At 36.2% G+C, this 23,446-nt stretch overlaps 2 protein-coding genes across 2 annotated transcripts; both read left to right on the top strand.

Annotated features, from left to right (window-relative positions):
• The first annotated feature begins 6,820 nt into the window (after positions 1 to 6,820).
• LOC146739312 (uncharacterized) lies at positions 6,821 to 9,680 on the top strand. Its single transcript, XM_085502693.1, has 7 exons — positions 6,821 to 7,014; positions 7,252 to 7,433; positions 8,133 to 8,277; positions 8,504 to 8,711; positions 8,846 to 8,944; positions 9,141 to 9,283; positions 9,526 to 9,680. The coding sequence occupies exons 1-7, from the start codon at positions 6,867 to 6,869 to the stop codon at positions 9,678 to 9,680; spliced, it is 1,080 nt and encodes a 359-aa protein (XP_085358819.1). The 5' UTR covers positions 6,821 to 6,866.
• A 441-nt stretch (positions 9,681 to 10,121) lies between these two features.
• Positions 10,122 to 18,456, top strand: LOC146739311 (uncharacterized). The gene is made up of 9 exons (XM_085502896.1): positions 10,122 to 10,278; positions 12,205 to 12,503; positions 12,727 to 13,057; positions 13,423 to 13,590; positions 14,363 to 14,522; positions 14,690 to 14,879; positions 16,218 to 16,361; positions 16,731 to 17,117; positions 18,047 to 18,456. The coding sequence occupies exons 1-9, from the start codon at positions 10,128 to 10,130 to the stop codon at positions 18,143 to 18,145; spliced, it is 1,929 nt and encodes a 642-aa protein (XP_085359022.1). The 5' UTR covers positions 10,122 to 10,127; the 3' UTR covers positions 18,146 to 18,456.
• The last annotated feature ends 4,990 nt before the right edge of the window (positions 18,457 to 23,446 follow it).

Genomic DNA, 23,446 nt, shown 5'->3' with positions numbered 1-23,446 from the left:
TGTATCATTTCAGTTTAAACAATCTTGTAGAACATGGAGAGGCGTAATGTCAACTATAAAAGGTGTTCAGATTATAAAACAGAATCGTGGCAAAGCTCTCCTGAGTTGGTGGGCATAGGTTGTGGGAAAAATGTTCCGCATATTTTAGAATCGAGTGCATTTCCATTGTAACGGGATGCTAGAGTAATTACGTCATTTTTTAACACGAGGGGGGAAAAAACGGTCACTGGTAGCCTAGTGGTTGTCTCATCAGACTCGTGGCCGGTAGACCCAAGTTCAAATCCTACTTTAGGCTGAACATAAAAATGGTCGACACCTACCCTGGGTGAGTGTGCCACAGACTCAATGGGAAGGCAAATTCCACTGGCCGAGATTCATTCACTAACGAATGCGACTTGGGGGGGGGGGCTTGGTTAAAGTCCGCAGGTGCTTGTGTTCGACCGAGCCTGGTTGACGCCAGAATAGCGCGTTAAAATTGCCATTTGATAGATAGCCACATAACCCTGTCATGCAATTCCAAACATAAATATGACTTGTGACAAAAATGCACTGTGTCAGCACTAGCAATTGTAATTTGCGCAAACAAAAAAAATCGGGAGAGACAACAGTGACCCAGAAATGTCGCCTGGAACAAAAACAATTTAAAAAAAAACACGGGGGGGAATAAAAATAAGCTGTATGCTAATACTGATCATACAGGAGACATCATACAGGAGATCATACAGAAATTGTTATTGCCAAACTGTGTGGCAATTGCTCCGAGGCGTGGATGATGTAATTTGGCAACTGGTTGGAAAAAACTCGTAGCTCCAGAAAATAATCCCGTATTCAAAAAATCATCTAACCCCCGAGCCTTATCTGTTACTAGTATTAGATTCCACACATCTGACGACACACATAGTTGAAACTGCAACATCCCCCCTTCTAATTCACAAGTTCCGTTTTGTCAGCAATGAAATAATCTTCAGAAATCTAAGTTGTATGTTATATGCTTATAGATGCTCAAATAGCTTGCTAAATGTTGACCATGTTAACTCTCCTGGCGAATTTTAATATATATTAAATTTATATTTTACTCTAGGGCCTTTATGCCAGACTTTTATTATCCCTTGTTTCGCGAACCCGCCGGATGAACAGAAGCTGAAAATAATATAAAAATAAAATTTCTTGCGCCCGCCGACTTATAAGCGCAAACAATTGTTTTAAAAAAATATTATTTTTATCTTCATTTTTTTACAATCCGCCGCATACCAAATCCAAGTTGCATTTTCGTGGGAGTATCATGATCAAAGTACCAAAGTCTCGCGCAGATGAGAAACAAGGTTATACATTGAATAACATTTTATTTCATTTCTTCTCTCCGATCAATAATCTCACTATTCTTCGAGAATCACACAAGTCTAATGGGGGGAAAAAAAGAATTAATTTTATTATTTTTTTCCGCCCTCTACAAAAAAATTGCCTTATAAAAACTCGAGAAACAAGGAATAAAAAAGTCTGGCCTTAATAAATTATTACAACCTTGATATTTCTAAATTTAATAAAATGCATACACTCGATTGTAACCGATAAAACATGTATAATTATAAAGCTGTCAACCTGAAACATTAGCGTTCACGAGACATTGGGTACATGTGCTGTATTTTGACATTGAATTGTTTGAGAGAAAACAGAAATATAAGATTGTTTCTAGCCACACAGGCTGTCATGGCTGAGTATTGGAAATAATTTTTAGGTGGAAATTATTCGAGCTGAACAGATATTTAGGCTGTTTTTTTATTATATTTGCACTTAATTTTGATAATGTAAAACACAGTAAAAAAGGATTTTCACTTGATTCTGTTTTCACTGATTCATCTCGTCAGCATAAGTCACGAAAATAAATTCTAAATGAAAATAAAGTACTTTACATAATCACACTGTTATAGATAATACTATGTTCACATTTAAAATAATAATGCACACTGCATGGATTTTAAGAAATGTCCCGAGATTATTTTGGCGTTTCATTTCCACTGTTAAGACAGAATAAAATGCATACATACAAACACTCTTAACTCAACAAATGTATTCCCGACGATTTTGTTGTACTTCGCTAATGTTCATTAGTTTATTACGTACAATCATGGTAAAATGAAACAACATCATTTTGTGTGTTACAGTTATGTGTTTTGAGAAACGTGTCCTAATATTTATTGAAAATTGCTATTTTGAGAACAATTCCATAGAACACAATGTTAAAGAAAAATTGCATTTTTTGAAACTTTTTAAAACCCAGATTTTTTAAATAATTCAGAACAAAAAGTACTCTACCATTAATATGTGATTTTTTTCAGCCTATGTCACCAGGCTAAATTTTGAGATATTGCATAATATAGGAACCTGTGGTAAGTGTTTTAATAGTGTCAAAATGTCGATTTACCACTAAAATACAACCATCAATTTCTCGAAAAAAAGGCTGGTGACCCCCAACTTTTTTAGGTCAATATCCTTATATTGCCTTGGAATACAGTTTATTGCAAAATGAATAAATTCTGGGTTTTTTAATTTATGAGTAGACTTCTACCATAAATGACAGATTATCCCAAACCACGAAATTCATTTTGAAATGGGGCCTAGGGGCGCCATTCCGTCATGATTTGGACCATTTAGGCATCTGGTTTATTTCAAAATTTATCACTGAGGTTATTAATTGTTTAATTCAGGAGAGCCACTTTATGCGTAATTCGCCAGTATTCAACTTGTATTGCCAACTGTGTGTCTCAAGAGCATTTCGATTAGGTTTGACTTCAATGAAAACGTAACTATGAACTGAGATAGCTCCGAGGAAAGCATCCCGCTTGCTCGTGGTCACGTGCTGCCAGCCAACAGGGCTGCCATATACCTCATCCACTCCACATCAATATGCAACATCAGTCTCCATACATTCTGGAACCATGTATCGCACCAGTATCTATCACGTCGTGTGTTGGAGGTTCCTGTCAGCAGCTGATTGTTTCTTCATCGGCTTGGTCGATTGTCACCAGTCGAATAAGCATTATAATTATCTGATGACGTCTCTGCCTGATCCTGATAAATTATATAAGAAGGATGATAATCTACCATCTCATTTATTCATTGTGTTCATGAAAAAACTGGTCAAAGCCCTCTTTGAACAAGAAAAACAGTCTGTAGGCTGATTGGCAATTGTGTTGTTTCTTACATAGGTGATTTTAACATAGATCTTTAAGTATTGGCAGCAGAACTTGCGAATGCCAAGTAGCATTACCAAAGAACTACCAGAAATCAACATCGTAAATTATAAGCTCCACAAGCTTTATTGTAAATGAATAAACAGAAATTAAAATAAACTGACCAGAAGAATGATACTACTGATATTTGCTCTGTGTCACAATTATGAAAATTGACTAAATTAAATATAAATTTGTTCAAATGTTTCAACAATATTACGATTCATATTAATAATTATATGATTTTTGAATGAAATAATGCAATGATTGAAATTTTGACCATTTTCCAAAATTTCTTGCTCTTTTTTCTTAATCTTAATTTTTTTAGATACTAATCTGAAAACCACTCAACAGAATGCATGTCTATCAGTGTTGTAGAATTAATACTTAATATTTATCCCATTTCATTACTACTAATACTAATGTAAAATTTGTGGTCTTTCATTTATCCAATATTTTTCGTGTTGTATTTACAGTATTCTTGAATTAATTTGAAATATTTTCTATGTCATGCCTTATGAACGCACATGTGTTCAAAATTGATTATTCCTATTTTTAACTTATTCTTATTAATCAACTTTTCCTATGTTTTAAAGGCAGCATTGATGCTGTAAATGTTCTTCTTCGCAAGAGGCAAATCTATGGGTCCTACGACATGTAACAAATGCCATAAAATCCTGCAGTGAAAATCTAATATTATTTTATACCCTTCGATATTGAAAGTAGTTCACTGTACTAAGAAGACTTCAAACAATTATTGTTACTACTCCATTGAAGGTTATGAACCGACCGACCCTTATCGATACTGGCTTCTCCAATTATTCCTTGCTCTGAAAACATAGCTTTGTGTTTGCAACTGGTTATTAACAGATGTTACTGTGTATGTACAATGAATACATTTTAAATAATAAACCCTACTGTGTCACTAAGAAATGGCATTTTTACAACGTGATATTGATTTTGATGCTTAGTGGTGATATTAAAACAGGTCCTGTTAATAACATGACCTGAATTAAAAAGGGGTCAATGAAGATATTAATAGAAAACTAGTTTAGTTGCACTTGTGTGCTCTGAGATTCTGAGCAATGGAAGTATTCAGTTATCAGTTCAATACATGATTATGGAAAATCACTTTATGATTCCTCCACCTGAATGTACATATTCCATGTACTACTTTAACAATACGAGTATTCTATAATCAAATGACGGGGGCTGTGAAATTCTTGGCTTATTTGTTTCTAATTCTTCATATCTAACTGCAGGTGAACCTCGCCTGTCATGTTTGTACAAATTTGGCCATTAAAAAAAATCACAAAAAAGTTAACCCCAAATTCCAGGTCGATTTTTTTGGCAACGAAGAAAGATGTCAAAAAACCAAATAGTAACAGTGTGAGAATTTACGCGTTTCCAAACGATCCTTGGTGTGACATTAGTGGACGAAAGACGTAAAATCAATGAGATAAAGCTGAGATTGACATTATTCCTATACCATCGTATACGATCGCTATAGTTCAATGCTATAGAATAGCAAACATTTTTTAAGGTAGAGATACAGTTTACCTGACAGGTATTTTAATTAGTTAATTAGGAAACCAAGATGACCTCCCTTGTACACAAAACTATATATTTTCGGAAAGCTTATTGTATGAATTTTAAAATTTTGTTAGTAATTTTTTTTATGGACACTGTAATTTGAAATATGCACACAAATGTGCTTTTTTGGTCAAAAGTGATTTTTAAAAAATTAGCTCCTAAACCATGCTTCTGTTTCTTGTCAAAATTGGTTTATGGGTACATCTGTTTACTGTGAAGAAAGTGCCGTCTTAAAAACTGAAGTTCTGGGATGTGCACTAAAAAGAAGCTGAGATAATTGCTAATTTGCATAACAATTCACTCAGTAAGAAGTTTGCTAATGCTCATAATTAAAATGGCTGTAACACTTCCAAATTTAAATGTATTATCGTTTTGTTAAAAGTTAAATATAGTGCATAATATGGAGATCCCGTCATTTCTTTTTTTCACCATGTTTCTTATTTATTATTTATGTACAGCCTTGCTAAATCTTGCTAAGCATTCAAAAGAGAGAATGTTTGCACCTGTTATCTATATTATAAAATCGTTTTTTGAGTATGTTCCACTATTCACAATTTTACAAAATGTTAACAGTCTATAGCCAAGACTGTTTGGATAATAAAAAGCAAAAAAAAATTCACTCCCAAGTGCCCACGAATCTGCATCTCCACCTAAAACTCTTTTTAATGTTGAATCTTTTTTTTTTACTTAGACAATGCAATAATGTATGAACATACCTAGTATCCTGACAAATAACTAGAATACAAGCGAGACGTCAAACTCGATTTTGACAAACTTGGAAAACACTGACATAGGCATAAAAAGAGTTTCAAGCAATAGATGTCGGCACTTCAACCGACTGCATCGACCAACATACAAGTGACTGCAATTGTAGTACGCCTTTGACCGCGGCGACTAGCTACCCAAGAAAGGACATATTTCGTATCTAACTTAACTCTTTACGAAAGTTGATAATATGTGTTCTTTATGGCCCACTCTTTCCCAAGGAACAAGTACATGAGTGGCAATTTAGTCAAAGGCGAGAACATTGAATAAGAAATGTGCCTTGTACACATTATCGGCAATGCCCGCTGACCAGCAAGTTCCCCCTGCATACACCACGAGGGTTATTTGAGTATGCAAATGAAGCCTCGTTTTAAAATGCATAAAAATAAAAATGCCTTACATTGAGTTTAAACCCCATTTAAAAACAACAACATATTTTGTATTTAATAACCTAAAAATTAATAATATGTACCAATAAATGATTTTTGGCCGGAAATTAGCATGCATTTCACATGCACTTTAAACAACTCCCTATTTCCAAGAAGGGGGTTATCCTACAGACTGTCACTTCTGTGGACTATTTAAATAAAGAAAATCACGCGTGGTTTGCTACATACCTTGGGAAGTAAATTTATATATCAATTTATTCCATACTGACGTTTAATAAGTTCTATAGTACCAGTAGTCAATATGTTCGACAGTTCGTGAAAATGCAATAATTCAGTATTTTTTCATTGATTACTGAAAATAATCTCTGTCTCGTCTTTAGCATGTTTTTTTTTAATCTAATTCAGGGGTTTCCAGGTTATTTATTTATTTATTTATTTATTTATTATCACGTATTATTTACAGTTTGTATTGTACGTGTAAAACCATTTATTTCCTACTAAATATATTATTTACAGAAATAGTAATCTGAATAACGAGTTTATGATGGTGATTATAAACATATATTACAGGAATTTGATTTACAGATTGCTTACTTGTTGTATTTAGTAGTGGCAACTTGGATGAACTAATGTGTATTCATTTGGGTCGAATCCGGTATCTCTACGTGTAAGTGTTATCAGCCAAGCGAGGCGAAGTCGTCGATCCCTGAACAGGAAGCACCTGTTCATAACATTGGTACAAGGTCGACCTTTCTGAAATGCGTCACTAATTTTAGTTGGTTGTCTTGATATGCAAATTATTATGCAATTTAGCTACCTCAAGTGGCACCATTCAACAGAACGTGTCCAACTCGTGGCCTGGTATCAACCCGTTGGTGGAGACAAAAACATGACGGTTCACACATGGGCGTTTTTAGTTTTATGTACGTTCCAAGCGCGGTGTTCTGCCAACTTCGGGGAACCTTTGCTCCACGGATTCGACAACATATTTGACGATATGGGTGAAGTTCGTGTCGAGGAGTTCACTATTGAAAACGGTAAACTGTGTCTTCAATATTAAGAGGCCATTTGGTAATTGGAATGTCACGATAATCAGATTTTAATTTCATTCAAATAATTAAATGCTTGGCCTTGATTATTTATTTATTCTCAACAATAATGATAATAATTAATACAAGCTCATTAATAGAGCGGTTTATAGGAAAATGTACAATCTCGCATTTCGTCGCATTCACGCTTCTCATTTTCGAAGGGTACTTTGTACTTTTTTTCAGGATCAGTTATTCTAGGCATTGCAATTGAAAACGCCCAGCACGAGGATGAGCTCTGGATCTTAGATTTCCAGCCTTATTACTTTGACACTTCCAAACAACCGGTGGTTTTCACAGACTGTGGAATGTTAGTCGCCGCTCATACTGGTAACTGTTCCAACGTGTTTCAAGATCTACCCTTCAATGTAAGTTAATTGAGACAGCAAAATACGTTTCCGCTAAAAGGAAATTCTCCAAATCGAAGGAGACTGAATTTTTACCGCAAATACAAGCGATCGCATATTAATAATAATGCAATGCAGTTTGTTTAGGTAAACCACTTTTTCAAATGACGAGTGATCGTCTTCCCCAATACTATACCCTTTCACTATTTATTACATAAATAATTTCTGTGTAAATATTCCGTGGTTCAGCTTTATGGGTTTGGATTAAATGCATTATGACCATTTAATGCGATATCACATACAGACCATCAACCATAATTCCCTTTAATGTATTAGCGGTCTGTAAATTGAAATCTATATTCCATGACAGTGCTTGGATCACTTCATTTTATTTATTGCCAGGACTATTTTTTTTTCATATCACGGTATTTATCGAATGTGTTTGTTTAGTCTGAAAAGAGAATGAGTTTACATGTTCCCATCTCGATCTGTCTCGCCCACTTATTGTACATATTAGTTACAATTGGTCTAGTTATCTCTGGTTATAATAATTCTTAATAGCATTAAGATTAAGCCCACTCAATGCAATGGTATGTTGGTGAATGTTTCTTCGTTTGCAGTTAACAAGTGATTAAATCACGCCTCCTACCATGTTGGCATGTATGTTGTAGCAACCAATGCATTGTGTTCAATTGGCTCATGCTCTGCTGTTTTTTTCAGGATACTTCTGGGTTTTATAAAGACGATTACCAACCTAACGTACCAGGGGAGAAAGAACTCTTTAACAGACTGTCTCCTGGAAATGATGGATATGTTGAAAAATCCAATGGACTGACTGTAAAAACAGATATTTTGTCATTCAAAGGTAAAGCAGGGAATGTTCCAGCATTTTGTATTTTGGTTAAAAAGGTTACAGCCAAAGAAAAGAAACCTTAAAGATTTAGTTAGATAAACGTTAAGATCATTTAGCTATTTTAGTCAATTCTCTACAGTTTATCACCTATGTACAGGGATGTATAATAATTGCATTGTTTCAAATACTGTGATGTTTTTTATAATCACAGTTGATATTTTACCTTTGTGTTTTACAGGAAGCATTGATCAGTTTTTTGCCTGCGTGGACAGTGATGGCAATTCAATATGGGAACGTCATGTCTATGAGGAGTCTATTGAATTCAACACCACTCTATACATGACCAACGTCAGACCAAAGAAATCTAATGACGGAGAGAGCGGTATCTCGTTTATACAAAGTCACGTGATTTTGTACTGGAGATTGCTGCGTACTGCTATATCAAGGTGCATATTTAAAACTGGGTAGAAATGATGAATGAATCGTTGGTGCAAGCAAAACCTTGTGACCATTAGTGTGTCTCGAAGCACAGATACTATCACTTGAAATCGTGTTCAAATATTCTCTTCTCCATCTCCAGATTTATACTGAGTTCTACAGAACAGATTAAACCAATATTTCAATATGCTGTTGTCAAAACAGTTTACATTGATAACGATGAAAGCAAAGAACCTGACAGGTCTGATTTAAAAAATTATTCAATTTCTTTATTTTCATCTTTTTAGCAATGTTATGTAGCAGTTCAGCTACAATTGCCATTCTGTCTTACAAAATTGTTATTGCTGGAATATGCCATCTAATAACAGTGACCACTGGGATTTACAAATGTGTGCCGATTTTAAACAAGTTGTTTATTCGATCTTACCCATTATTAGAAATAAAGCAGAGGTCGAGTTTGCTTTCAAGACCATAACTGGTTTGGAACATGCAATGGCGGTCTACCAGGACAATTCTCTAGTTTATGTTCCCGCTGATGTTCATAATTCTCTCGACTATGTCCAAAATGATCCCGTCGAAAGTAAGTCAGTATTTTTTGAATATATATACCATGTATCATGTTCATTGTTTTCTAGCACGTCGCTGCTGCATGTGTTTGATAAATCGCCATTTGAAACAGTTTGGGCAGGATCATATGGTATTTCAGTACTAATTATAACGTCTTGTATGCTCTTTGGTAATTAATGCATGTCCCACAGGACATCAATATGCAAAACATAAGTGAATGAGTTTTAGCGGTTGTAATTGTTTTTTGTTTTCCAGTTACACTTTACTATCCTGCAGCTGACGCTAATCCCAACGCCCAAGTACTTGTGAGTGGAGAACGTGTACCGTTTTGCCCTTCTAGTGCCGACAATATCGACCCAATAGCTGAGATAATGTGTAATGAATTTGGCAAGTATTTTTTTGTTGTTTAACCCCAATAAACGAATGAATGCTCCCCCTTAATTAATAAAATGTTGAAATCGAGACCCTCTGAAACGCTATTTCCTGCATTTTGAGGGTCAAATTTTGCTGGCAAAAATAGTTTCAGCTTGATTTTAGAGGGGCGACCGCCCCCTCTGCCACTGCCACTGATTGTTTCAATATGCCATAAATGTTTTTACTGTACGTGTTTGAAGATTTTTTTTTTAGTTCACTCGAATCTTGGGTAATGAGGTACACTTCCGTGCATATATTATATTTATCTGCATCAATTTTGTCCATAAATGGTGTGCAAGATTGTATATTTTCTACAACTGATACAAACATCGTTTCTAAGGCTTACCTAAACTTGCCATCCTCAAGGTTGCAATCGTATGTCGCATATTTTTGTTCTCTGCTCAAACATGTGTTTTTTTCCTTCAGGGTTGACTGTGCAAGCGATGTTCCTGATACCAGCCCCGTCGTCTGATATTGCCATAGTGAATGTTGAGTGCAACGGTGATGGATCCAACTTTGGTGATTGTACCTATGACATTGGATCGGACGACAACTGTACTCATGGTATTTTGGAAATTACCTGTTCTACAATAGGTAAATCCAATATGATAATGTTTCGTCAGATACCACATTTCGCAGCAGTATCTTTTTTGAATTACTGAGTTTACATGAACTTGATTCTATGACGTAACACATGTGCTAAATTGTTATTACCACAAACACAGCTCCTCAATCCGGTTAGGAAACGCTATTGTTCTAAGGTGTGAATCGCCCGAGTCCCGTGTACAGTGCGTGTTTCGCTTGTGGGGAGAGAGAACGATAACGTCATAGCATTATCTTGGAGCTCGTTCGAAGCACATCCGTTCAGTGTTACGTCTACAAATATTTATTTAAAGTTACAAATCTCTGTGTGATCATATCGGTTTCGGGAAAAGGCACATGTAGTTTACAATCCATATTTATTATAAATAACGAAAACAAAGCGATTTTGATTTCAAACTGTAACTGCCATGTTCATTCATTATTACTGTATGCATTACGGCAATAATACCACGAAAGTTTCAACCCCGGTGAATCGCGTTACCACCCCAAAACAATCACAGTTGTTATCAATTTTTGATTTGATACTTTAATTTTCGGACAATATTTTTACTTTGTGCATAAGTGCCTGGAAGCTATTCATTTCAGTCATTCATTTCCATTTGATTTTGTCGTAGGTGTTGTGTGTGAATTAAGATGGTTGTTTGGTGTCGCTAACAGAAAATGTTATTCCGTAAGAAATAGAAACTACCGAAACTTAAAAGATGGAATTAATTGTAACTTTTAGATAACCAAACCGTTTATGTTGTCATATGACCCATTCTAATCATATTTATTAACATTATGTCACGTTACTCGGTACATGTGCTCGGTAGAATTTTTGTTTCCAAGATGGCGATACCTACTATTGTCGCCGTTAGGCTGAGAGTATCCGATTGTATCGACCTTCGTATATGCACATTTCGGCTTAAACTATCATATAGTTAGTACAATTTGGAGGTTAGATATCCCAAAAAATGCCAAATACTATTCTCATTGCTGTTCCAGTTAAAAATTCAGCCTTGTTTGTGGTCAGATGCCAACTTGAAGCCATACACGACAACGACGGTGGTGGTGACGATGCATATATCCTGCATCTAAGTACTGGGATCCTTCTTCCGTTATGTCATCCCAATCAATATCACTGTCGACGATATATTTGTGTTTTTCCCGCTTTTCGTTAAAATAAAATGCCCAGAAGTCAGAATATTGAAACTTTCACAGCAGTGAAACATGAAAATAAAGTTGTGTACGCCTGCGCAGAAATGAATTGCGAGGTATTCTCGGTGAAAATGATGTCATACTATATGCTAATTTTATGTTAATGTGGACAGTGTGGGGGATTACCGGTAAACTAATTTTACGAACGCGAAGCACGCATTGTGACAATAGAACTCAAAGCGTTTCCTAACCGGGTGTGGAGGGACTGTGCCACAATCAATGTGAAATACTGGCAATCTAATCTTACACAAAACAACAATTTCTAACACTAAATGGCAATCTTGAGTATAGTTATCAAGCTGGTCAATATGTGCGCCATCAATTCATGATTTTATATCTTGAACACATTTCCCGCTACTTTTTACTGTTGATAAGATGCAATAAAAGGCGGGAAATTGGAAAGAGTTCATTTTGCATCCCCCCCCCCAAACTTTCACCTCTACCCTCCAGTACCCCTCTATTTAATTCTATATGCCGCTCCTAAGGACACGTATAGTTATCTGAAGTGGCATATTGAATTGAATTGAATTGAATTGGGGGCCGAGTTGAGGTCGACAATTAAAGGTGTGTACAGAAGAAAATCTATTAGGGTAAATATTCGATATTAAATACGTGATTTGCATTGCCAGTTTGCAACATTGAATATTATTCGCATAAGCAGCATAGAGGGGACAAGTACTTTTCTTTTTAACCCTCATAATACTATTTTCTTATTTGCAGCCATCGAAAATCTTCCCAAATCCTGTCACGACTACCTCCAAGCGGCGAAACGAGAGAACATAATATTAGATGATGGCATCTATGAGATTGATGTAAATGACGAACGGAAAACAGTTTACTGTGACATGACACGTGACGGTGGTGGATGGACCCTGGTTATTACAACCATTGGTCAAGATGGTTTCAGTACGTCCAATATATTGGACCACAATTCGAATGCACCATCTGTGACCTCAGACTATTCGATACTGGGACTTGCTAACTTCATCAAAGAAACTAGCGATGGTGAAAACTTCCGGGTAAGTATATCTGTTATGTGAATGTGTGGCGAAGGCGCTGCTGTTCTGGTTCAAATAAATGCACATATTCCATTGAATGGAATTGTCCTAATTTCTTCATTTTGAAGGCGTCCAAGTGTCAAAACGGGTTTGATTGGAAAGTTTATTTATTAATGGAGGATCCTGAATGTACGTATCGTTTAAGCTGGTTTTATATGCAATCTATGTTCAATTTTATCTACAGTACAGAATAGAATCTGGGAAGCCAGGCCAAGATGGCGGTATATGGGAGGCTCCTCTCTCGTATTCTTTTGTGGGAGTTGCAGGCTCTGTCAACACTCGGTTAATCGAGAAGTTTGGGGTGTGGGAAGATAATCTACCAGGCGGTACTGGTCCCCAGAACGTGATGCCTTTCTTAACTCCAGACGCCAACCTTTTAACCACAGGTGGTCCTGGACAATTCGGTACGATTGTATGCAGCTGCCTAGCAACAGAGTTCAATCCCGCGCCCTGGATAGACGGCATTGACAACCAGCCTGAAAAGATTTGGTATTGGTTTAAAGAAGACAAATCGGGTATGTCTCGACACAATTTTTTTCTGTACAATGATACTCTATCTCATTTACCAGTGTGTTTATGTATGACTCTAGTTGGTATTATAAGTTGTTCAATATATGTGCAGTAACGGTTTTGATCATGGAACTTAGCATAATGACGTCATTGAACACGTGTGCATTTAATTCAATAAACGTTCGTTTCAAGAATGTTTGTGCCTGATTTAAATTGTAGAAAATGAACTAGCTGCAATTGGTTTGATGTTTGATTGTTATAGACCAATTTATCTATTACAACTGAATTAATTAAATTACTGAAAGTTATGAAATGGGAATGTACGTTTTTAACTAAGTGCCACTCACATTTTCGTTCTCCTGGTGTAAAGCCCCGACTGCAGGTACTGTGCACACTTCTACATACGAACACCCTATGCTGGCACCAGAATGTGATTTAACTGAGTATCCAGGAAAATGTACCCAGCACTGGAGGTACACTGTTATATTGGACGTAGACGACACTGGTATAACAAATAACAGGCCAATAGATGCAACAGGTAATTGAAATCACTATGGAGAAATACAAAAAAAAAGTTAAGTTTCATCCATTATCCCCATCATGCAATAACAATCCCATGAATCTGATTGGTCAATGGCAGTAGACTGGACTTTTGACGTAGTTGTCAGTCTCTAAATGTCGACAGCTCAATATGTTCACGGTTTTATACCATATTTGTTGAAAGATTGTTTAGAATTATATTAATTAAAATATTTCTGATAGTTTCAGATATTGGTTAGAATGTATTATGTATATATATTATGAGTTATTACGAGACTTATCATGTAGCCATGTTTGTTTTTATATTACATTTTGTATTAAAGTACGCTTACGCGCGTAATCGCTTCATATTTGGAATTCGCGTTGCCTAATATACAATACCGCAAAATTACGGCACGCTGTAACTTATGTCGTTACGGTGACAGATGTATAATAATATTAAAGCGGGGGAGTCATCAGCGCATGCGTCTGATGGCCATAGCGTGTCGTTATTTACAAACAAGCGTCTACTCATGAGCCTTTGCGTATTTAGCGCGTGTTATTGTCGCTTGAGACTCAATTCCCGCGCGTGCGCAGGTGACGACCCTCCCGCTTTAATAATTTATATTGTTCCCAACCTCAACCAATCATTGCACATGCAAGTTTGTTCACCCAATGTTCAGTCAGCATTTCACGGGTTTTGTAATTACAGTTTGAATTCACTCCGACATTAGTAATGATGTTGCTCTAACCAATATTTATTTTTAATTTATCCATGTCTCGTTACTTAGGTGAATTTGTACTCGGGTTTCATACACACACATGTCCCAACTTAGCGCATGGGCAGAGAGGTGACTGTCGGCAAATGGATGTGCCAATTGCATACATCGGGAGTACGATAACATTACAAACCACGGTGCAAGTTACTGACGCCGAGAAGGACAAACCGATGTAAGTTTTTTTTTAACGTAATGCAAGACTTGGGTGGATATTTCTAGTAAGATACAAACTCTCCTTCCTATCATTGATTACACTTTTTAAGTTTTGTTATTTTGTGTGGATTCACGTTTTGTGATTACTACTTTAGTAACAGCTAACAATAACACTTTTCTCTTCAGTGTGCTGCTGAAAAAAATTATAGGTCGTGACCCGTCGGTTGATCTGCGTGATGGAGCAGTTGGAGTGCACCACATGGAACAGGTTACCATGGAAACTCACTTCTTTCCTGAATTTCTGCGTGAGCGTTTTGAGATGAAACTGACATTATTTATGGTGTGCATTGGTGTCCACTATAAAGATGACCCAAGTGTATGTACATACGTCATTTAAAACGTCATTACATTGTAGACGCGCGCGTTGTTGAATGAAACTGACATGTATATTTAAAGCTCCCGAGTCGTCGTCCGTGCCGTGTCGTGTCGTGTCGTGTCGTGTCGTGTCGTGTCGTGTCGTGTCGTGTCGTGGTCGATGTGGACCCCATGCGACATATACAACACGTCTAAATACAATTGAAATTCAAGCGCGCGCTGCTCCTTGTAACGGATCATAAATTTGATCAATGCAGTTTACTGATATTTTGTGAAAAATTACGGGCTGGTATTAGTAATACCAGACGCTTTCAATATCAAATAATGAGGATAATAAAATGTGTTGGGAATTGCAAAAATACATGGGACACGACCTGCTTGTAAATTTGACATTTTAGCGTGCTAATGCTTGGACGTACAACACACAAAATGTTGATAAAACTAAATGCACGCTTTTTCTACTAAACAGTTTCTGATACGATCGCATCAATAAAGTGTAAATATTATGGTACTATATACATTTTAACCTCGAACCCATAAACAAAAGTATACAATGCAAATTACATTCGAAGTTGATACAATTTAGATTTATTTAGTAGATTTATTGAACACTAACTCCAGTCCTGTCTTAATTCTGAATAATTATTAATGTGTTTATTAGTATCAATGAATATGCTCGTGAATTTGAAATTGGACAATGTAAACAATATCACTCGAGGCGACTGTTTGAATTTGACAGGTGATTATACCGTAAAGGTATGTGCCTCGTTTCAACATTTGGCCTCAGAGATTCGCATCAGTGTCATAAATTGAATAGAGGTCTCTTTGATCCCGTGAATTAAAAGTGAAATTCAAAATCCCCATTATTTTTAAAAAATGTGAAAAAAAAAACTTTTTATGTTGAAACCTTAGAAAAAGGGTGTTGAATTTCGTCAACTGTATTATACATTTCACATGACTATTGAAAACAACTTGACCAACCACAGCGGTCAAAGAAAATGTCGTCTCTGAACTTGAATGCAGCGTGGGTAAACGTCTTAGAAATTTCGAAAAAATAAGTATCCATAATAACAGTATCTTTATGTAGATTATATTAAGTTTTGGAAGTTAATGACGCAAACCCTAAACATAGCTATTGAGATTTACGATTAGACCAATTCTTAAATGAATGTTAAAGTCAATTAGAGATGTACGTGTCTTGACAATAGGTTTAGGTTGACAGTATACATCGCTAATCTTTTTCCATGATCATAATGCAAAACACATTAAATTGGCTAAATCCTAAATCATGACAATACCAAACTCATATTGTTTACTTACGTCTGACCATATGTTTCAGGGATGTCTAAGCGCACCTGATAACGACACCTATGTGGCTATGTTATCACCCGACTTCTATTACTCGGCACTGATAGACCCCAGCGATGAATCTCTTGGTTTCGTGGAATTCGTTCCCGACAACTTGGAACATCTCTTGCGACAGGTTCGTATATAGTCGTTTATAATCTGCATAATGTCTATACATGTTAGGGGTGATCGTTTGTTACTAACTCTACTGGCACAGATAAACTCGTTATAATTTCTCACACGCGGTCGTGGGATTCTGCAATTAGTATTTTCATTTCATTCGTTGTATAATAGTATACTGACAAAAACAAACAGGGAAAATCTAGAGAATGGCCTACATATGTAAATTTTCTTTCTAGTGCCGGGCGTTCCTTCAGCTACTTTGAATGTGAAACAAGGACATAATCATTGCAGTTTCTTCCGTGTTGCCATTTCCTATGAATTTTCTATTCATTTGTCAATATTCCTTGCTCTAAATCAGCATCTTTGTTTCTTTTATATTCAGACTTTAGATGAAAACATCTATGTTCACAGACGAGATATTCATAGCGTCAAGTTCACAAACAGAGCTTTGTCAGGCCTGGCCAGATTCTACACCATCACCAACGTGTTCTTTCTCATAGACCGCAACGAGCCGGAAGTCACTGCTAGCCCCGGAGACAGGCGAAAGCGTAGTAGCACAATACTTGTGTCTCACAACCTGGTTCGGAGAGAGATCGAAGATACGTTGTCATTGTCACACTCCATGCGACACACTATCAAGTTTTCTGGTTGCCCTGACAACTCTGTTCATGATGCTGAACAACTGAGATGTGTGTGCATCGATGACAGCTACATGTATTCTGCAGATTCGTTTAAATGCGAACCAAGTATAGAAAGTCTGACTGACAGGGTAAGTATACGTCCTCTTAGGAGGGGTGACTGCGTTATGGGATGGTCTCGCACAATGCACTGATCTAGAAAACAATTAACACATCCAAGAAATCAGTACGCAAAATGAAAGTAAATATACGACGTTTCGGGTCAAAACCCCACACCCCAAATAGGTGCTTCACTAGAGCGCCGAACACGCACATTAGTCAGGCAAAAAAATATTTGAATTAATTTTTTACATTAATATTAACTCGAACTGTATTTCGACCATCTAGATGCTACGTCTATTTAGTCAAAGTGGGTGATCACTTTCATTCAGAAAGGATGGTACGCTAATTTTCGCATTCTTCAAATTCCTTGTTCTTTTGTGTCACTAAATTGGTGCTTAAAATTACATACAAAGGGGGGGGTTGCTGGTACAGGTTATAGGAAATAAAAACTGCATTTTACGTTTTTACAGGAAATAAAATTAAAGTTCCATTTACAGTAAAAAATAGGTTTTTACAATTTACAGATAAAGCAAATTCATAATATTTTTGATAATTTGTGTTTTGAGAATCAAAATTGGAAATTGCGTACGAATTAAAACATTTAATGTGAAAAATGGAAAATACGCTTACAAAAAAAAAAAGATCTTTGTACAAATTACGGACGAATAAAATAGCAAGATTACATTTCACACCTTGCCCATGTCTACGATTTTACGTTTTTTATTTATTTAAATTACATTATTACAGCTTACCCCTTGCATTGCTCACACGCGAGGCGTCCAGGTAATTTACCCTACCAGCAATGTAGCAATGTACGTGGACTATGAATATTAACAAATATAGCGACGTCTTTCTATCGGAGCAAACGGAATCAAGCACTCAGTTGAATCTCAAACTAGTAATACAGTATTACTAGTCTGAGGTTTAATTCCATTTCTAATTGTTGTTTTTTTTACAGAAACTCCCAGCAGATTTGAACAGTGCTGCTTCGACCGTCCTCAACACATACGTTAATTTTTTTGTCCTCGCACTGATGTATGTTATACTCAAATATTGATATCTGGAGTTTTTTTTAGTTTTTTTTTATTTATTTTGGGTAACGCTATCCCTATTCATGTAATTATTTGTGTTTTTATCAGTTTCAACCTATCAGTTATGCAATTATAGAAATACTTTTTTCTAATTTCATGTATTATGACTATCTTTAATATTTTTTTTAATATTGGTTCTACGTTTGATTTATTAGTTGAAAGAATACTTATTCTTCTATGCTTTAAATTATGAAATTTATTTCCACTACTATATCCAATATTTTGTTACTGAAAATGCTGACGTATTTATGTGAAGAATAAATATTAATTATATCAATCATTATTGTAAATTTCATTTCCGCTACAATGGGGAAGCCCAAACAGCTCTACCCAGGGTCATATTCAAAGAGAATATAATGCCGTTGCCGAAGCCACTGTACCCAAGGCGGGTGGGGTAGTATACAATGAAGAGGCCAAAGCCACTTTACCCAGCGGGAAGGCATACATTTGAATTAAAAAAGTCCATGGTCGTAATGTAAAACTTTCATATATCATGTTATGATTTATCTGGTTCTTTGTACTTTCCAGTCAGCTGATTGGACATTGATCAAACCATGTATTCCCAAATGGCCAAAACAAGTATTGACAAACAGAAAACGAAATTCCAATTTTAACAGTTTGCAATAGGTCATACGGTCTACAATTTTTAACTAAAAGTAAGTTATCCTGCCAATTAAACCTTGCCTTGTTTCAATTAACACGTAACACGTGGTTGTTTGGTTGTTTTTCAAAGAAATTCCATGGTAGAAACCTCCCATAAACCCGAAGTAGCTTCGCCTTACAGCCAATCTGAATAACTCTATGTACAAAGTCTTCCCAAAAGTATCTGTAGTTTTGAGACGTATGGTGCATCATAATTTCCATCAATACACGTACAGTAAAGGGCACAAAGCTGGGGCTTTATTTGTATAACATTGTAAATACCGATCATCAGCTTTCATTTAAAATCAATTTTTTAGGTCACTTAATCAAAATGTTTGGGAAATATTGATCTAACTAACAATAATTAGAACTGACGTTAATGTCACAATATCATTCTGATTGGTCAATTTGAATTCTAACATCCATTTCGATTTATGAAAATGTTTATGAGACGTTTATAGCGACCCCCAGCTTTTTGCCCTTCACTGTAATAGTCGTAACGTAACCCTTACCCAATGACATCTGGTCTTGCCATACTGTTTTTTTATATCAAGATTCATTAAGGGACGTCCGATATCATTGCATATCTTAGTATTACGTGCAATTACATGTGAAGTTATGGATGAAAGGGGAAGACCGGAAAAACGAATTAATGCTTCCAGATGAAAGAGCTCCACAAATGTATCACTTTTTATATTCTCTAACTTTTCATCAATATTATGTGATCCACGTCGAGCAAAAGATTATGGGTATAGTATTACGCCAGATGAAAATTCACAAAAATGATACCCGGATGTTCAGACCAAGACATCTGCTCGATGAGCGCAGATGACGAGTTATTCCAGATACAACATTTGCAGATAAATTCACAACAAATGAAATTATCAAAAAATCATGGAGCTAAGTACTGTAAAATACTTTATTTTAGCAGGAATTAATTTTCGCTGAAAAGGCTTTTTGCGTGTTTTGCATGAAATTTATTTTCACTGATTTTTGACGAGTTGAATGTAAAATATAGGACAAAGGGTAGATTTTATTTTCACTGAATCATTCCTTCAGGGAAAATAGTGAAAATTAATTTCAAGCAAAAATACAGTATTTTACAGTAGTGGGATTGACGATTCACGAGTTTGTGACGTAATCTGTTGCGTCTGAATCGTGGTGCAGACAAGACCAGACATTGTCTAACAGGCATTGTGTATTCACACTATACATGTTGATTGAAATATACACAAAGTACATTAAATTCGGCCAGTCGGCTACATGTAAGACTTGTTTTCACATATTCGCACCATAGAACCCAGCATGTGAATATCATCTCATAGATTCTATATGCTGTTGGTGCCTTTTCTTGTCACAATGTTTATTTTTTCTAAAAATATCTTGTTTGAAAGCAAGAACTACACGACCAAACACAGTGGTCGATGTGAACGACATTGCCTTCACCCATATACGTCATATGACGTCACAGAGTCGTTCTATCACTAGAGGGCGCGATTTGTTGAACTGGTGTGTAATGTGAAAAATGATCGACTACCCGAATGCAGACTTACGGACAGGTCTTGCGAATATTATATTAATAATTGCCCTATATGCACTTCTTTTTCACTACAAGACAATTATGGCCACTGAGCGATGTGGAATTTCCAATGGTATGAATTCCTGGTATACCGTCCACCTACATTTGCATAATTACATTCGTCAATTTCAGAGTTTTTATTGAGTTATTACAGTATTTTGGACAGGGTTAAACGACCTTGCCGTAGAAAGCACTTTCACTTACGAAGATTGAGAATCGATAAGTCACTGTATTTGGAAGTCTGGTGAGCCAGGTAACAGAAGGGGCAATGAACACTGTTTTAACATTATGTCGTAAATTGTGTTTGCACACTTTACACTGACACGGACAATGTTTACCAATCATCCATGTTGTTTATGGCCACTTGAATTGATAAGTTATGAATTGAATTGAATTCAATGTTTATAAAGTAAACACAAATATTATGCTTGGTGAAGGTCATTCATAGATAAGGTGGACATTTCAGTATATAAATCAATATCATCCACATATCATTATCAATGTTTTTGCTGGTACAGTTTGAGAGTTTGTAAGTTTTACTATATTTTAAAATAATACTGATCTCAGCATTGTGTGTGTGTGTGTTATCTAACTATTTTGGGGGGTTATTTCGCATTCCTATACATGTAGGGTGTAACACCGTCACTAGTCAAGTATTACTATTTCTTGGCCAGTGCCTTGAGCAGTGGTATTGGCGTGATATGATTGATAGGCGTCGACACTGTCTCCCCCATATAACTCAATTCTTAAATATTAGTTTTATTCGGAGCAAACCTTTTTGTTACAGTGGCTGCGACACCGAGGGGCAGAGGGGGCGGTCGGCCACTCAAAAAATATTTGGGGCGTCCCCACCCAAACCAAGCTGGAACCCTTTGTGTCAGCAAAATGTGCCCCTCAATATGCAGGAAATATCGTTTCAGAGGGTCTAGATTTCATATCTCGCCTCCTCGTGCACAATTTCGTGCCGCCGCGTCTGTCTTAGCTGTAGGATCGAAGACAATGTCACTCTTAAATTACTTGGTGTCCCTCAATCGCAGACATTTCACAATTTCAGACGTAAACATTCTAGGTATATTCGTTTACGCGTATACGAAAACTTTAATTTACGCTGTACCACTCCTCTAGAAATGTAATCACTTTACTGACTTTAGCCTCACCGGGAGGGGGTAGTCACCTCGTATACCCGTAGATAGTTAATACAATGATAATTAATGTCGTTCATTAGGAGAATCAAGGTCTGTGCTGACATGCTTGCCAGAACGATATTCTTTCCCAAGTTGATTCACTTGCATTTCTGTGGGAGGGGTGCACTGAAATTCAGCTTGAAAATACTTTGTTAGCTGTATGTAATATGGATGTCAGTAACCATTGCACTAGAAACCTCGTTTTTACATAAACAGAAACATTGTTGCACTATTGTAAACACGGTGTTTATCGAGGAAATAATCCGTCATATTATTAATTTACACTCACTGTAACCGTTATTGGTGACTACGTCGAGAGGTCGTTTCGCCCCTCTCAGGTGTAACCGGAAGGCCTTTTAACGAATGGGTAATAGACATAAGGAATCTCTGAATTGTTGTCTTCTGACCGTGCATCCGCGTACTGGAAGAGTAACAATTCAGTATGGTATGTAGTTTTTTCTATGGCATTTGGAAAGAATGGTGTGTATGCCGTTGTGTTCCTGGAATTTCGCTAAAATTGTAGATTGTTGATCTATGTTTATTCGTTTCTAATAGAGGGAAATTGACAAATTTGACCCATGATTGATATATTCAGAATGTTGATCCATGATCATTATGAAAAATCAGAATAATAATCCATGATTGTTTTAACAAAATCAGAATGTTGAATCCATGTTTCATGTTAAATTCAAAATGTTGATCTACGTTAGTTAAATTTTAGATTTTTGGTTTATGTCTGTGGTAAAATTTTACTCAGTCTTTAAAAAGAAGTGGAATGTTTATGTATCTTATGTATGGGAGTATTTATTAAACTGTAAAATACTTTATTTTAGCTGGAAATATTTTTCGCTGAAAAGACGTTTTGAATGATTTCAATGGAGTTTATTCACTGATTCTTGATGAATTGGACGTAAAATTTAGGGGAAAATGTATATTCGCTGAGTTTTATTTTCACTGAAACATCACTTCAGCGAAAACAGCGAAAATAAAGTATTTTACAAAAAAAAGTAGTCACTCGAAGGCTGAAAATCTAAATAATCACATCTATACCATTTATTATAATATGATTTTACCGCTACGCTTCACTTAAAAACTAAACATTTTTTTTGTAAATATGGTGTAGCGACGACAAATCGAAAAAATAGTGCTGATCTATTTATTTGGGTTGTCATCCCCCAAGTGACTAGGTTCGCAGCTAATTCTCTAAGCCTCGACTAATTACTGCCGGTGGTGGCGTGATTGGGGATCCAGAATCACTGGTTTGGCGTCACAGTCCCTCACTGTGGTTCAGTATTTAAAATGATAACTATTAATTGTTGATACTATTAACATATGAAAGCGGGGGAGTCGTCACCTGCGCATGCGTCAGATGGCCATAGCGTGTCATTGTTTACAAACAAGCGTCTACCCATGAGCCTTTGCGTTTTAGCGTGTATTGTCATCATCGCCTTGGACTCAATTCCCGCGCGTGCGCAGGTGACGACCCCTCTGCTTTAAATTTATAGGCAATTTCAGTCATATTACATCGGATGTATCCATCGTCTTTCTAGTAAACTCCAAAGAGTTATAATAAATATTGACATCCGTCCATTTACATCATGTGTATGTCCGCGTACAGCCCGATTAATTACCATAATTGTTTGACCTGCATTCGGGAACTGACGTCACCACTTGGTCACGTGGTCGTAGTAAATAATCACGTGTCAGTTGTGTCAGCGTTATGCGCTTTCACATCCCACACAATGATCTCATGGTGGGTCAAAAATAATAATTTTTTTTTAGTCAATAGGGAAATGATTTGAACTTGAGAATAACGTCGATTTTGTTTTTTTTCCCCGGCCTATGTGCTAATCGTTCTTGTT

Source organism: Saccoglossus kowalevskii, chromosome 8 (assembly GCF_978046115.1).
Source record: "Saccoglossus kowalevskii chromosome 8, keSacKowa6.1, whole genome shotgun sequence".
NCBI classification, from domain to species: Eukaryota; Metazoa; Hemichordata; class Enteropneusta; family Harrimaniidae; genus Saccoglossus; species Saccoglossus kowalevskii.
Note: the sequence above shows the minus strand (reverse complement) of the source record. Positions and strands in the feature narration are given on the sequence as shown.

Coding starts and splice junctions, on each gene's coding strand:
- LOC146739312 (XM_085502693.1), top strand. CDS start 6,867: ATGACGGTTCACACATGGGCGTTTTTAGTTTTATGTACGTTCCAAGCG. Junction 7,434..8,132: donor TTCAAGATCTACCCTTCAAT/GTAAGTTAATTG, acceptor TGTTTTTTTCAG/GATACTTCTGGGTTTTATAA. Junction 9,284..9,525: donor CCAAAATGATCCCGTCGAAA/GTAAGTCAGTAT, acceptor TTTGTTTTCCAG/TTACACTTTACTATCCTGCA.
- LOC146739311 (XM_085502896.1), top strand. CDS start 10,128: ATGTTCCTGATACCAGCCCCGTCGTCTGATATTGCCATAGTGAATGTT. Junction 10,279..12,204: donor AATTACCTGTTCTACAATAG/GTAAATCCAATA, acceptor TCTTATTTGCAG/CCATCGAAAATCTTCCCAAA. Junction 14,880..16,217: donor ACTATAAAGATGACCCAAGT/GTATGTACATAC, acceptor CATATGTTTCAG/GGATGTCTAAGCGCACCTGA.